The following is a 15,126-nucleotide window of genomic DNA, read 5'->3' on the forward strand; positions in this document are numbered from 1 at the left end:
ATAAATCAGCCAACTGAATATAGTTCTAGATAACTAGCATTATCATAATTTTCCCCCAACATGCAACTGATGACATCTCAATAAAGTCTTCATTCTTAAAAACCCTGAATTTAACATTGGTTTTAGTATAATAACATTATAGTATTATGGGCATTTTTTTTTTAACCAAACAGAACAATCTCAATCTTACTCTATTTTTTTAAAAAGTAATTTCTTTTAATGCTAGGATTTAATCATAGTCACATCTAAAGTGTTCCTACCTAAAATTATTCAATATGTTCAAATTTTCTTCTGCTATAACATAAACCAATATACTCTTTTTTTTTCTTTATGCAAGTGAAATATGCAGAGATCATCAGTGTGGCTCTTCCCACTCACAAAAGGAAGGAAATAATTCTCTGAAAAGTTGTAGAATGATTCATACAAAAAAATGAGTTATAAGTCTGATGGGAAAGTCAACTCAACCAACTTTCATTCCTCTTTGCATGGTTAATAGAGGATAACAATTACATTCTGTAATACAAAACAGAAAAATAAATTGAAAAAAATTTCTCATTTGATAAAAAAAACTCAGTGAAAAGGACTATATAGTCCCATGATGAACAAAGGATGATGTGTGGTTTTGAAGGCTGAATATTATCCTTAGATAGTCTTTTTTTTTATGATGCTATGAAAATCATCAGACTCTATCTCAAAAATGCAAAACTTCAGCTCAAAGTTTAGTGGAAGAAAATAGATTCTGAATGAAAAGACTTGTTTTAATCTACTGGCTGGAATACAGAGCAATTCTAATATCTTTCTGGTACACACTTAAATGGTGCCATTTACTTTTGCACCAATGTACCTTACAGTCTAATTTCTCAAAAAAAAATTTGCACTTTAACCAAATGTGTTAGCACAAAGGAGTGAGAATGGGCTTCACAGAGAAAAAACATTGCCCAGGTAAACTATATTTTTATTATACTTTATTAAACTTTCTAAAGGGTTGGTTTAACCCTATCACTAAGCTATAACCCTGTTAGTTCTAGTGTTCAACAAGGTCTCTCTGCTCTGACTTATCATCTGAACATCTCCATAGGCCTGTGAGAGCTGTGAGAGCTCTTGCTTACAGCTCCCCAACAATTTTTTTCATCCAACCTTTTAGAGTTTCAGCCCACACATGAGAAACTGAGTATTCAACTAGACTCTCTTTCGGACTTCATGAAAAAGAAATAGCTACTGACAAATATTCTTTTTAAAGTGAAATGAGATGCAGAAACCCATGCAAAATGCAAACCATTTTTGGATTACACTTGGAAAATAGTGGAATATAGAGTGCATGTTTGGATATGAGCTTAAAAAGCAAACCATATTAAATAAATTAAATTAAATTTTGAGTTGATTCTTTAGAAAAACCTGTGGCACTTTTAATAAAACAATATTCTCTGACTTTAGCTCATTCTCAGAAAACATCATTTGTATGAATTACTTATGCTTCAGTAAAATGAATGTGTTACAGATGAGAAAAATATAACATTCTGGGTCAAGATTCCTAGGTACAAAGGAAAGGCATAGAAAAAAAATCTGTAGAGCATATAGCAACTCTTTCTAACATTGAGGTGCAAAGGCTTTTAAGGCTCTCAGAAAATTTGAAAATTACAGCATATGGATTCATATGAAATGACAAAAATAATAATTCCCAAAGAGCTATAATAGCTTAATAAACTAGGACCATCAATCACCAAACTCTGTGAAGCCTTTCTACACACTCCAAATTTATCCTTATATCTGTATCCTAACTGTACAAGCTTTAGAGTTCAACCACCTTGGTTTAAATTCTGGCCCTGTGTATATAGCCTTGGGCTAATTTCTCTAAGTCTCAGTTTCCTCACTTGTAAATTTAGGATCATAATAGTACCTACCTAATAAAATAGCTGAGAAGATTAAATGGGATAATACATGTTAAATCCTGAGAACACTGCTAAGTATTGTTAATTAATATCATTCATATGCTCTTTAGTGTTATTTTTCATTATGTTAGGTAGCTGTTGAATCTTCAACTAGAGTTCTCAAGGACAGAAACTACATATTGTGTATTTTTTTGTTTTCTCATTGTGCCTATTATTCTCTTAATAGGAATTCAAAAAATAACCTAGGTACTTGAGAATCTTAGCATGGAAGGAAACTTAGAGGTCATCTAGTTCAGCCTTTCCCCTAAATCATGATTTTCTTTTGCATTACCCTAGAGGCAATCATCTACACTTGAACATAAGTATATATCTATATATGAATACAGCTGGCAATAAGTAGCTCACCCTTTAACAAGACAGCCAGATTTATTAAGTAGCTGTCATTGTTGGAAAATCCATCCTGAGGAGGTAGAAAACCTGGCAGCTTCTGGAAAATAATTTGGTAATACTCTTTCAACAGCCATACAAACTTTCAGGTCCTATAAATTTCACTCCTGATAATATAGCCTTAGAAAATGAGAAATGGTATTGTACCTAAATGAAATAGTCATTCAAGTTACAAATATGATTTGTACAATGGTTTTCATAGCAGTATTATTCACAATAGCTAAAAGATGAAACAACTCAAGTATCCATCAACAAATGAATGGACAAACAAAATGTGACACACATTCAGCCATAAAAACAAAATGCTGATGCTTTCACTGATGAACCTTGAAAACATTACGTTAAGTGAAATAAGCCAGGCAGAAAAGACAACTATTGCGTTATTCTACCTGTATGAAATACCTAGAATAAGCAAATTCAGAGAGGCAGAAATCAGAATGGTGATTACCAGTGGAGGAGGGGAAAGGGAATGGGAATTACTGCTTAATGGCTACAGAGTTTCTGGTTTGAGTGATGGACTAGTTTGGTAATGGTGTTAACAGTAGCACAATATTGTGAATGTAATTAATGCCACTGAATTATACATTTAAAATAGTTACAATGGCAAATTTTATGCTACCATAAAAATACATGAGAAATATGAAGATTAGTGTAGCAAATAGTTTAAAATTAATGTTAAGTGTAAAAACAAAACAAATTTACATACACACTATGATTAAAACAATTATACAAATATGTATATCCATGAATAAAGACTGGAAAGGATGGGACATTTAAAAATGAAAACAGTATTGAGAGGATGATGGGACAATGAATTTTTTCATTTCTTTCTAAATTACTTTAATATTACAATATATATATTTTTAAATTTTTATATGTATTTTTATATATATTTTTTATTAATTAAAGAAAAAAAGAAATTAACACAACATTTAGAAATCATTCCATTCTACATATGCAATCAGTAATTCTTAACATCATCACATAGATGCATGATCATCATTTCTTAGTACATTTGCATCGATTTAGGAAAAGAACTAGCAAAACAACAGAAAAAGATATAGAATGTTAATATAGAAAAAAAAATAAAAAAAATAATAATAGTAAAAAAAAAGAAAAGAAAAAGACACAAACAAACAAACAGACAAAAAAAAAAAACCTATAGCTCAGATGCAGCTTCATTCAGTGTTTTAACATGATTACTTTACAATTAGGTATTATTGTGCTGTCCATTTTTGAGTTTTTGTATCTAGTCCTGTTGCACAGTCTGTATCCCTTCAGCTCCAATTACCCATTATCTTACCCTGTTTCTAACTCCTGCTGGTCTCTGTTACCAATGACATATTCCAAGTTTATTCTCGAATGTCGGTTCACATCAGTGGGACCATACAGTATTTGTCCTTTAGTTTTTGGCTAGACTCACTCAGCATAATGTTCTCTAGGTCCATCCATGTTATTACATGCTTCATAAGTTTATTCTGTCTTAAAGCTGCATAATATTCCATCGTATGTATATACCACAGTTTGTTTAGCCACTCGTCTGTTGATGGACATTTTGGCTGTTTCCATCTCTTTGCAATTGTAAATAACGCTGCTATAAACACTGGTGTGCAAATGTCCGTTTGTGTCTTTGCCCTTAAGTCCTTTGAGTAGATACCTAGCAATGGTATTGCTGGGTCGTATGGCAATTCTATATTCAGCTTTTTGAGGAACCGCCAAACTGCCTTCCACAGTGGTTGCACCATTTGACATTCCCACCAACAGTGGATAAGTGTGCCTCTTTCTCCGCATCCTCTCTAGCACTTGTCATTTTCTGTTTTGTTGATAATGGCCATTCTGGTGGGTGTGAGATGATATCTCATTGTGGTTTTGATTTGCATTTCTCTAATGGCCAGGGACATTGAGCATCTCTTCATGTGCCTTTTGGCCATTTGTATTTCCTCTTCTGAGAGGTGTCTGTTCAAGTCTTTTTCCCATTTTGTAATTGGGTTGGCTGTCTTTTTGTTGTTGAGTTGGACAATCTCTTTATAAATTCTGGATACTAGACCTTTATCTGATATGTCGTTTCCAAATATTGTCTCCCATTGTGCAGGCTGTCTTTCTACTTTCTTGATGAAGTTCTTTGATGCACAAAAGTGTTTAATTTTGAGGAGCTCCCATTTATTTATTTCCTTCTTCAGTGCTCTTGCTTTAGGTTTAAGGTCCATAAAACTGCCTCCAATTGTAAGTTTTATAAGATATCTCCCTACATTTTCCTCTAACTGTTTTATGGTCTTAGACCTAATGTTTAGATCTTTGATCCATTTTGAGTTAACTTTTGTATAGGGTGTGAGATATGGGTCTTCTTTCATTCTTTTGCATATGGATATCCAGTTATATTTTTAAATTTAAGAAAATGTTCTTCCTTCTCTTGAGCCCAAATCAACTTCTGCCCCCACTGTAATTTCATCCACTGGTGCTCTCTGAAGATGCACAAAATAAATCAACTTGGAATATTTGAAAATGATAATCAAAGTTTTAATACCGTCACTCTGGTGGCAGTCTGGAAGACAGTTTGAAGAGGCAAAGTTGACAGCAGAGAGACCCAGTTAGAAGACTCAGCTGTCACTGACAAAGAGAGCAACAATGACAGCCTGAACCAGCAGAGTTGACAATAGGGACAGACTTCAGAAATATTTCAAGGGAGAACAGATTGGAAATGGCAACCAAAGGATGTGAGAAGTGAGGGCAAAATAGAAGTCGAACCTATTTCTGATCAGGTTGCCTGGAAAACTGATTGGAGGAACCAGTAGGGGAAGAAATATGTTTGGTCTGAAGTTAAATTCCATTTGGAGATGTTGACTTTGAAGTACCTATAGAATATATGATAGAAAGACAGACATATAGAAGGATAGATCAATCTGGAGTGGGGGAGATGGAGAAAATTTGAAGGCAGCAAAAAAAAATCAATGAAATAGATGACAAAAAAAAAAGGCAACAAAACCAAACACTGACTTTTTAAAAATAAAAATACTAATTTTCGGTTAAATAAAATTATACATAAATAATGGGGCACAAATAAATAGCACCAAATATAAAAACAGGGAAATTACAGAAACAAGAGATTTTTTGAAATTATGAGACTTTCAAGAATAACTTCATACCAAAAAGATGAATACCTAAAGATTTGAGGGAGAGAAAGTTCAGATATTCATATTATTTTATATGAAGTTATTCATTTTTCATAAATTTGAAATCTTTGTTTCCAAAGTTATTTCTCCCTTTTAAAAACAAACATAAAGAGTAAATCTGTGTAAGTTTTAGAGGAGACAAAAATTTCTTAAGCAAGTACCCCAAACTGCCAAATACAGGTGAAAAGATCAACAAACTGGCCTAAACTAAAATTAAAAACGTTATTCATCAAAACATATCAAGACAATAAATGAAGTAGAAGAAAATATTCACAATCCATATTTCTGACAAAGGACTTACACACAAAAAAATATAAAGAACTACAAATCAATAAGAAAAAAAGACCATCCAATAGGAAAAATAGGACAAACAACTTAGACACTTCACTAAAGCGGGCATCCAATAAACATATGAAAATGTGTTCATCTTCTTTAGTTATCACGGAAATGCAAATTGAAACCACCCTGTCATACCATTACACACCCACCAGAATGGCTAAAATAAAAAAATGGAAAATGCCAAGGGCTGGTAAGGATGTGGAGCAAACACGAGTCATACATTGTTACACATTGCTGATGGAGTATAAATAAGCAAAAGCTCTTTGCAAACTGTTCTGTAGTATCTACTAAAACTGAATATATGTGTACCTTTTGACCTAACAATTTTATTCCTAGGTATATTCCAAACAAAAATGTATACATTTTTACTAATAAACATGTTCCAGAATTTTCAGGGCAGAACTATTCATAATAGCACCCTCACAAATGGAAATTATTCAAATGTTCATCAACAGTAGAATGAATAGATAAATTATGAGAATGGTCAATAACATCAATATGGCAAAATGTCACAATGTTTTACTTCTTAACCTGAATAGATGTTCTCGTTATTTTAAAACTGTATATATTTATATATTCTGCTGAATGCATGATATATTTCAAAATATAATTTTGAATTTTTAAAAGCCATAAAGTAAGGATTCTACATATGTACATACATGTTTATATACATGTATGGATGAGTCTGTGTGTGTGTGTTATGTGCGTGTATTCCATGAAGGAAAATAATAACAGGAACGTTTGGTGGGAAAATGTCAGTAAACATTTTACTAGACTTAACTAAATTTTCTTACAAGGTTGAGAAAGGGACTTGAATCAACTGAGTTTACCACAAAGTCCAGTTCTTTGCATGTATACTTTCAACTAAATGTACCCTTGGGAAATTTTATCACATGTCTTATTTAATCTATCAATTGAAATGTCCCTTCCCAGGCTGTCCAGCTTTCATTTCAGTTAGTAAAAGAGAAAGAAATTCTTAATTAATTAAATTTTTAAAAGATAAAAACCCAGTTGAAATATGCTCTTCTTTTCCTAATTTAACCTTTCTATTTTAGCTCTATCTTCCTTGAGTGAAATCAAGAGAAGAAAGTTGTACCAAAAACCATGATCCTGACTGGCATTGTGAAAATTCTTACTAAAAATGAAAACGATTGTCTGTTTAGGTATTTATATTAAATTGAATTAAGACTAGGATCTCTTTTTCAATGTATTAAATATAACACAACATTAAAGCACTAGAAGAAGAAGAACTGTCAGAAGTAACCTAACACATTCATCTATCTTTAAGTAGGACACAAACTATCTCAAGCTGTCTCCTGATATGTGACATTTCAAAAGCAGAAGACTCCAAAATTCTTTTTGTCCAACACAGAACTGTTTTAATACAACATTGGCCATAGAGTAAACATTTTTATCCAGGCAAGAGCCAGTTAAGAAGGTGGATGTGGGGCCCTATTTAACTCCAAGTGTCCTTTGGAGGAAGTGGGAAGGCAAAGGGCTAAGAGCTAGACTGCTTGGCTCCACTAGCTCCAACCCTCTTTAGCCCCTTGGTTTTCCTAACTGACCTAGTCCTAAAGCTTGTATCTCTCCACATCATCAAGAATTAACTACCATTTTGCTTGCACTATGACTTGAGTTTATGACCTTTTTCTCACTCCACCCCCTTCCACCCACATTCAGGTGAATATGAATATACAACTAGAGTATTACTTTAATTCTAAAACATATTACCTATAAACGAAAGAAAGAAAACCCACAATTTTTCTAAACTTACGGGTACCTTTAATTTTAGAAGTATAATGGAAAGTCTTTTTTTTCCTCTTATAGTCTGGACAGTTTAGTTTGGCAAAGTATATTTCCCTCTTGACGACAATACTTTTTTAGATAAAACCTCCTTGAGGCCACGTGCTAGTTTTGCTTTAGTTTGGATAACTGGATCCACTCCACTAGAACCTGTTATTGTGACATGACCTGTGTAGGAGCTGAAAAATGTCAACTGTGTTCAACTGAAGCAAGAGAGGATCACTAAAGCTTTGCCTTACGTGATTGTTGCATTCCTCATCTTCCTCATCACAGTCTAGACCCTGATGGGCGATCTCAGTAGTGCTGTTCTCCTGAAAGAGATTGTCCTCCAGATCAGACACTCTGGTGGCCTCAGTCGTGACTTTTACTTTCATGCTATGAAAGCCAGTGGAGACCAATCCCACTTGCAGGTTGACGGGCTCCCCCTCAAACAGCAGGAAGTGTGAGTTCACCCCTTCTTTAAAACCAGGGGGTTGGTAATCATAGGGGGTCACTGCAAAAGGAAAAGGGCAGAAAGCATGAAAGAAACTGAGTTTCAATAGAACAAGTCAGATTAATTTTTCAAATGTAGCAACAGACACCTCTTTCAATGCTTGCAAAATCCTTTTACTTATATAAAATATTAGTTTAGCACTTAAGAAGGAATTTGACTAGAGGTTTCCACTTACCCTCATTATAGTAGTGGAGTTTCATGGTTAGTATAACATCATTAGGAAGGGGCCCAAGGTTCTGCATAAGTATATATAATTTACGGATCAGGAGAACACTGGCTTTCTTAATATCTTCACTGTTTGTCCCACTCTCAAAGCTTGTACTGCTGCTGTAATCACATTAAAAAGCAGCATACTTTTCAGTCATATAAAGTATTGACAATTATTCCAAAAAAAACCAAAACCTTTTTTTTTTTTCATGGGCAGGCACCAGGAATTGAACCCAGGTCTTCAGCACAGCAGGTGAGAACTCTGCCACTGAGCCACCATTGCCCGCCCAGAACAAAACTTCTGACCATATCAAATAAACAAATTAAACATCAGCATACGTTTGAGACTATTTTTAGAATGTAAATTACGGGAGCAGTTGTTCTTTTTGCAATGTGTATAATGAACGATTTCTTAAGTAGCAATTTTCCCTAAAACATTTAAAATGTGACCTAATTTTTAAAAAGTTTTGATTTACAAATAACTTTATGCTATAATAATGAGAATAATGGATTTGGAATTAGAAAGCTTGATCCTAATTCCGCTGTTAAACTCGCTGAATGACCTTGGTCAAGTCAAGTAGACACTCTCAGTCAGTTGACTCATTTTTGCGATAAGCTTACACACGTTTCTACAGTCTGCAAGTATAAAATCAATAACCAGCTCTGAGCCTTTCTACCATCTGGCTGTCTCTCAAAGACATCACCTCCTCAATAGTTACCTGGATTACCACAATGGCTATTCTTCCTGCTTTCTTTCTTGTTCACACAGCCAAAATAATAGGAAAGGGAAAATTTGCTTGTCACATCCCTGCTTAAAATTCTTCTCTTACCTTTTTCCCCTTTCATATTATACTTGAGAAAGTATGTGTACAACACCCTTCATGATAAGTCTGGCCATCTTCCCTCATCTATAGCTACATCCCAGTTTCCTCTCAATCATACAATTGCAAATACTGTTTATTTTGTTTGGAATGTGTTTTCCCACTTCTCTTCCTGATTCTCCTGTATTCATCCTAGCTCATGTAAAGGAAATCTTCTCTCATAAACCCCACACTTTTTCTCTCAGGATAACTGCTTGTTTGTCCTTCATTAGACTGTGAGTGGTTACGTGTTTCATCATCCACAGTACTTAGTTTGGTGCCCAGCTACAGTAAAGGCTCAATATTAACATTTGTTCAATTAACTAATGAATAAACAAATTGGATTAATTTACCTTCCAACTCTAAAAAACCTACCACTCTCTCCAAAGTTTTCTTCTCCAATTAATCTCATTTTGAGTAATTTCCAGGAAAGAATATGACAGTAACAAATTTGCACAATGCCTTGCACATAGTAAGTACTCAATACTGAAAAATAATCCTAAGAAATTGAACTGTTGGGCTTTCCCCTAACTGATCTTTGGAAGTAGTGTGAATTCACAAAACATGCATTTGTTATATGAATACATTAACTTCTTTTTCTATTTTGAACAACTTAAAGTTTTAGTTTTAACCAATTTTAAACATAGGTAACCAGAGTGAAGGGCTATTACATGTTGCCTAGGGGAGCCTTCAGTATACTTCAGTATACAGCCTACAGAAAAATCATATTCAGGATTTCCTTGCACTCTTCTAAAAGAAAAATTATCTTTACCATAGGGAGTTGACAAGGTAATTTTGTGTAAATAATAATTTAAACAAACGTCAACTTTTGGTTTGTAGGAAAGTAGCAATATGCATTACCTTCTCTCCTGAAAGATTTGGCCCTTTTTGTTTTACTGTTTATCTCTTGGTGGATGTGTTCTCATAAGAAAAGGCAATCTTGTTGTAGTCCTGTCTGCAGTACTTATATTTGAATTTTGGAGAATAAAAGGCAACTGTTTTAAGTGAGATCATATATATGAAAAGTGCTGTATAATCTGTCAAACCTTTTACAGATATTACCTAATGATGGTTAATCTTAATTTTTTTTCTGGAATTTACTTCCTCTTTATAGGCTAGTACTGTCTATAAGTTTTATAAATGAAAAGATAAGTAAGGAAGTGAATCTTGGAGTATAATCCTCAAACTCACAAGAGGTGGTGAGACAGCCATAATAGCAGGTAAAAAGAAGTCTTTCACCATGTTTCTCTTTAGCCATTCCTTTCAGTGGCACCCATTTCCCTGACTTGAGGACCTTTTCTACTCAGGGATTTTCACCGTCATCCTCCCCATCTACTTCTTCTGTTTTTTTGTTTTTTTTTTTGTATGCTGTATGGTGAGGGTCACATTTCAATATTTTTCCACGTGAGTATCCCATTATTGCAGCACCGTTTTTTGAATTTATGTTTTTTTTTTTCTTTCTTTCTTTGCTTGTTTATTTGTTTGAGGAAGTGCATGGGCTAGGAATTGAACCCAGGTCTCCTGCATGGCAGGCGAGAATTTTACCACTGAACTAAGAATTCTACCACTGAACTATCCTTGTATTCCCTTCCCCATCTACTTCTCTTCCATCTCATCAGCTGTACTTAGCTCTCTATACCTTCTGGCTGCCCTGGTAACTGAATACAAAAGATACTAGGAGAGGAATAAATATTGATCCTCAATAAAACGTCACCATCTGCACTGGGGACCTTTGAAGCAAATATCCTTGTCTTTGCTATTTAACCTATTAGTATATCTAAACTTCAGAATTTTAAACTTAGTAAGAAAACGCAGTGCCTACCAGTCTTCCCCACACAGTGATACACATAGAAAATGATAATTGTATGACATGCTGGGGTAAGGAGGTGTGAATGCTTGAATCTGTAGGCAAATAGTCTAGGGGCTTCATCTACCCTAGGTACTGTCTGGCTGTACTGACCACTAATGGGATAATTTGGCATAGCAATTGAGAAACTTTGGGTTAGTCGATAGATAGAAGAACCTATGGCTCAATACCATGTAGACCACCTTATTAATATAATTTCTACTGTTGTGCCACTCACCATTGCCACTAAGGACTAACCATCATCATCACTATCACTAGGTACCATTATTGAGTGTTTATTATGTACCAGGGATGGGCAAAACTTTACATTTGCATTATAATTTAATAATCAAAATAACCTAAAGTAGATAGATTATTATTAGTTCCACTGTGCAAAAGACAGCACTCATATTTAGGGAGGTTGAGCTACCTGTCCAAAGTTATATGACCATTAATAGAGCCAGGGTTCAAAACTAGGTCTTTCTGCATTGGGAGTTGGAACTTAACCACTAAATTTAACTGCCTTAGACCTACAAATACCACCTTTGAGGAGAAGGAAAGAAGGAAAGGATGTCACCAGCTTCATCTGTGGATTTCAGATATTTAAGCAATAATTATAGTCCCCTTTTATAATAACAGCTTCTGACAAAAGAAGTAGGAGATGTACCTCTGGCCTCGAGAAGCTTACGTTTACCTCAACCCTACAAACTTATCATGTTCATTAAACAATTAGATTCTACCTGTCAAAATCCATAGTGGCCCCTTCTTTTGTGTATTTGAATTTGAACTGGTATATCTCAGTCACTTTCTAGAAACAGCAAGGGAATAGAAAAAGAAATTATTTTTAAAGAAGTCCAGAATTTCATTTGATAATAAGTAAGGAATATTTTCATTGTATACCTACTATACTTCCTACATACCTGCTTGTTTCACAGCACTACATTATTCAGGAATAATATTTACAAATATAAAAATACCTTAATTTCTTACTCATGCTAAAAATGAGTTAGTTAGCAAATACTCTAATTACCATCATGTAGCTGGAGAAATTAAGGCACAGAGTAAAACAACATACCTGACAAAGGTAAATATGAATGAAACCAGTTGAGAATCCATTCATTCATATAACAAATATTTACAGAACCCCTACTGTGTACCAGGCACTGGAGTCACAGTAGTGTACATGACAGAAAAGGCCCTTGGGTTTCTGGAACATACAGCTTCACTCCCCACCATGACATTCTCTAGCACACCACTATCTTTTACTTTCTTCACAGTATCATGACTAAATGTCAGTTTTATTAATTTTTACATACTTGTTTATTGTTTATTCTCCCTCACAAGAATGTAAACATCTAGAGAGCCAGGGACCTTTCATTCCAGGGTTTTTATACCTTGAAAATACTACATAAAATAATTATATACCATGACCAAGTGAGATTTATCCCAGGTATGCAAGAATGGATCAGCATAAGAAAATCAATTAATGTACTACACCACATTAACAGAATGAAGGGGAAAAAAACACATGATCATCTCAATTGATGCAGAAAAGGCATCTGACAAATCCAGCACCCTTTAAAAAGAACTCTTAAAAACTAGGAATACATGATAAAGGGGATGTATAAAACATCCAGAGCTAACTCATATTCAATATTAAAAAATGAAAGTTTTCCCTCTAAGATCAGGAAGAAAACAAGGCTGCCCACTGTCACCACTGTTATTCAACATTGTATGGAGGTTCTTGCCAGAGTACTTAGGCAAGAAAAATAAATAAGAGACACCCAAATTCGAAGGAAAGAAGTGAAATTTTTCCTATTTGCAGATGACATGATCCTATATATAGAAATCCTAAAAAATCCACTACAAAGCTACTAAAGCTAATAAATTCAGCAGTGGCAGGGTACAAAATCAACATATGAAAATCAGTGTTTCTTATACGCTAGTAATGAACAATCTGAAGAAGAAATCAAGACAAAAATTCATTTACAATAGCAACTAAAAGAATCAAATATCTAAGAATAAATCTAACCAAGGATTTAAAGGACTTCACAGAAAACTATAAAACATTGCTAAAAGAAATCAAGAAGACCTAAATAAATGGAAGGACATTCTATGTTCATGGATCAGAAGACTAATTATTATTAAAATGTTAATTCTACCCAAAGTGATTTACAGATTCAACACAGTCCCAATCAAAACTCTGACAGCCTTCTTTGCAGAAATGGAAAAGCCAATCATTAAATTTCTATAGAAGGGTAAGGGACCCCAAATAGCCAAAGCCATCTTGAAAATGAAGAACAAAGTTGGAGGATTCACATTGCCCAATCTCAAAATTTATTATAAAGCCATAGTAATCAAAACTGCATGATAGTGGCACAAGGATAGACATATAGACCAATGGAATAAAAATGAGAGCTCAGAAATCAATCCTCATGTTTATGGAAAACAGAATTTTGACAAGGGTGCTAAGTCCACCCAATTGGGAAAGAATAGTCTCTTCAACAAATGGTCCTGGGAAAACTGAATGTCCATGCGCAAAAAAATGAACATGGACCCCCTACCTCATACTATATATATAAATCAACTCAAAATCAATCAAAGACCTAAAAATAAGAATCAGAACTATAAAACTCTAGAAGAAAATATAGGGAAGCATCTTCAAGACCTTGTGTTAGGTAATGGTTTCTTACACTTTACACCCAAAGTACAAGCAACAAAGGAAAAAATAATGATCTTATCAAATTTGAAAACTTTTGTACCTCAAAGGATTTTACCACAAAAGTGAAAAGACAACCTACTCAATGGGAGAACATATTTGGAAATCACATATTCAATAAGGATATACAGAATATATACAATAAATCCTACCACTCAACAACAAAAAGACAAAAAAAATTTTTTTAATTTTAAATAGGGTGGGCAACAGTGGCTCAGAGGCAGAGTTCTCGCCTGCTATGCCAGAGAACTGGGTTTGATTGCTGGTGCCTGCCCATGCAAAAATAAATAAATAAACAAATAAACAAATAAAGATTTAAATAGACATTTCTTCAAAGATGATATACAAATGGCCCAAAAGCACATGAAAAAATGTTCAACATCATTAGTCATCATGGAAATAAAAATAAAAACCAAAATGAGATACCATTTCACACCCATTAGAATGGCCACTTTAAAAAAAAAAGAAAAACAAGTGTTGGAGGGCATATGGGGAAATATAATCACTCATTCAGTGTTGGTAGGAATGTGAAATGGTGCAGCCACTGCGAAAGATATTTGGTGTTCCTCAGAAAGGTCGGTATAGAATTATCATATCATCCAGAAATCTCACTTCTAAGATAAATGCCCCAAAGAACTGAAAGCAGAGACTTGAACAAATATTTGCACACCAATATTCATGGTGGCATTACTCACAATTGTCAAAAGATGGAACCAACCCAAGTCTCTACCAACAGATGAACAGATAAACAAAATGTGGTATATACATAAAATGGAATATTATTTAGCCACAAAAAAGAATGAAGCTCTGATATATGTGACAATGAGGATTAACCTTGAAGACTTACCATTGAGTGAAATAAGCCAGACATAAAAGGACAAATACTATATGATCTCACTGATACAAAATAATTAGTATAAGGAAGTTCATAGAGTCAGAAACTAGAATACAGGTTACTAGAAATGAGGAGGGAGTAGGGGGATGGGAATGTTAATGTTTAAATCGTACAGAGTTTCTGTTTGGTGTGATGGAAAATTTTTTATAACAAAGGGTGGTAATGGTAGTACAACATTGTGAATATAATTAACAGCTCTCAATTATATATTTGAATGTGGTTAAAGGGGGGAGATTTTAGGGTGTATATATGTTACTACAATACAATTTTTTAAACATTAAAAAAAATAACCATAGGACTATACAATACAGTGAATCATAATGTAAATTATGTACTATAGTTAATAGTACAATCACGATATTCTTTCATCAATTGTAACAAATGTACCACACTAATGCAAGGTGTTGATAAAAGGGGAAGGTATTCGGAAACTTTTATTTTCTGCATGATTTTTCTGT

The 15,126-nt window shown here is 34.0% G+C and overlaps 1 protein-coding gene across 4 annotated transcripts in view; it reads right to left on the reverse strand.

The window, feature by feature from the left end:
• HORMAD2 (HORMA domain containing 2) overlaps nucleotides 1–15,126 on the reverse strand; it is a 98,467-nt gene that overhangs the window by 41,892 nt on the left and 41,449 nt on the right. For 3 of the 4 annotated variants that reach the window (XR_013175779.1, XR_013175778.1, XM_077160590.1), the window contains exons 8-10: nucleotides 11,795–11,862; nucleotides 8,317–8,468; nucleotides 7,888–8,141 (exon numbers count right to left, since the gene is read on the reverse strand). Coding sequence is in view for 2 of the 4 variants with exons in the window: in XM_077160590.1 (XP_077016705.1) it covers nucleotides 7,888–8,141; nucleotides 8,317–8,468; nucleotides 11,795–11,862 (474 nt within the window). In the remaining 2 variants the exon portion in view is untranslated. The remainder of the gene's footprint in view (nucleotides 1–7,887; nucleotides 8,142–8,316; nucleotides 8,469–11,794; nucleotides 11,863–15,126) is intronic. The other variant, XM_077160591.1, reaches the window with a different exon arrangement.

The sequence above is a fragment of the Tamandua tetradactyla genome, chromosome 5 (genome assembly GCF_023851605.1).
Source record: "Tamandua tetradactyla isolate mTamTet1 chromosome 5, mTamTet1.pri, whole genome shotgun sequence".
Taxonomy (NCBI): domain Eukaryota; kingdom Metazoa; phylum Chordata; class Mammalia; order Pilosa; family Myrmecophagidae; genus Tamandua; species Tamandua tetradactyla.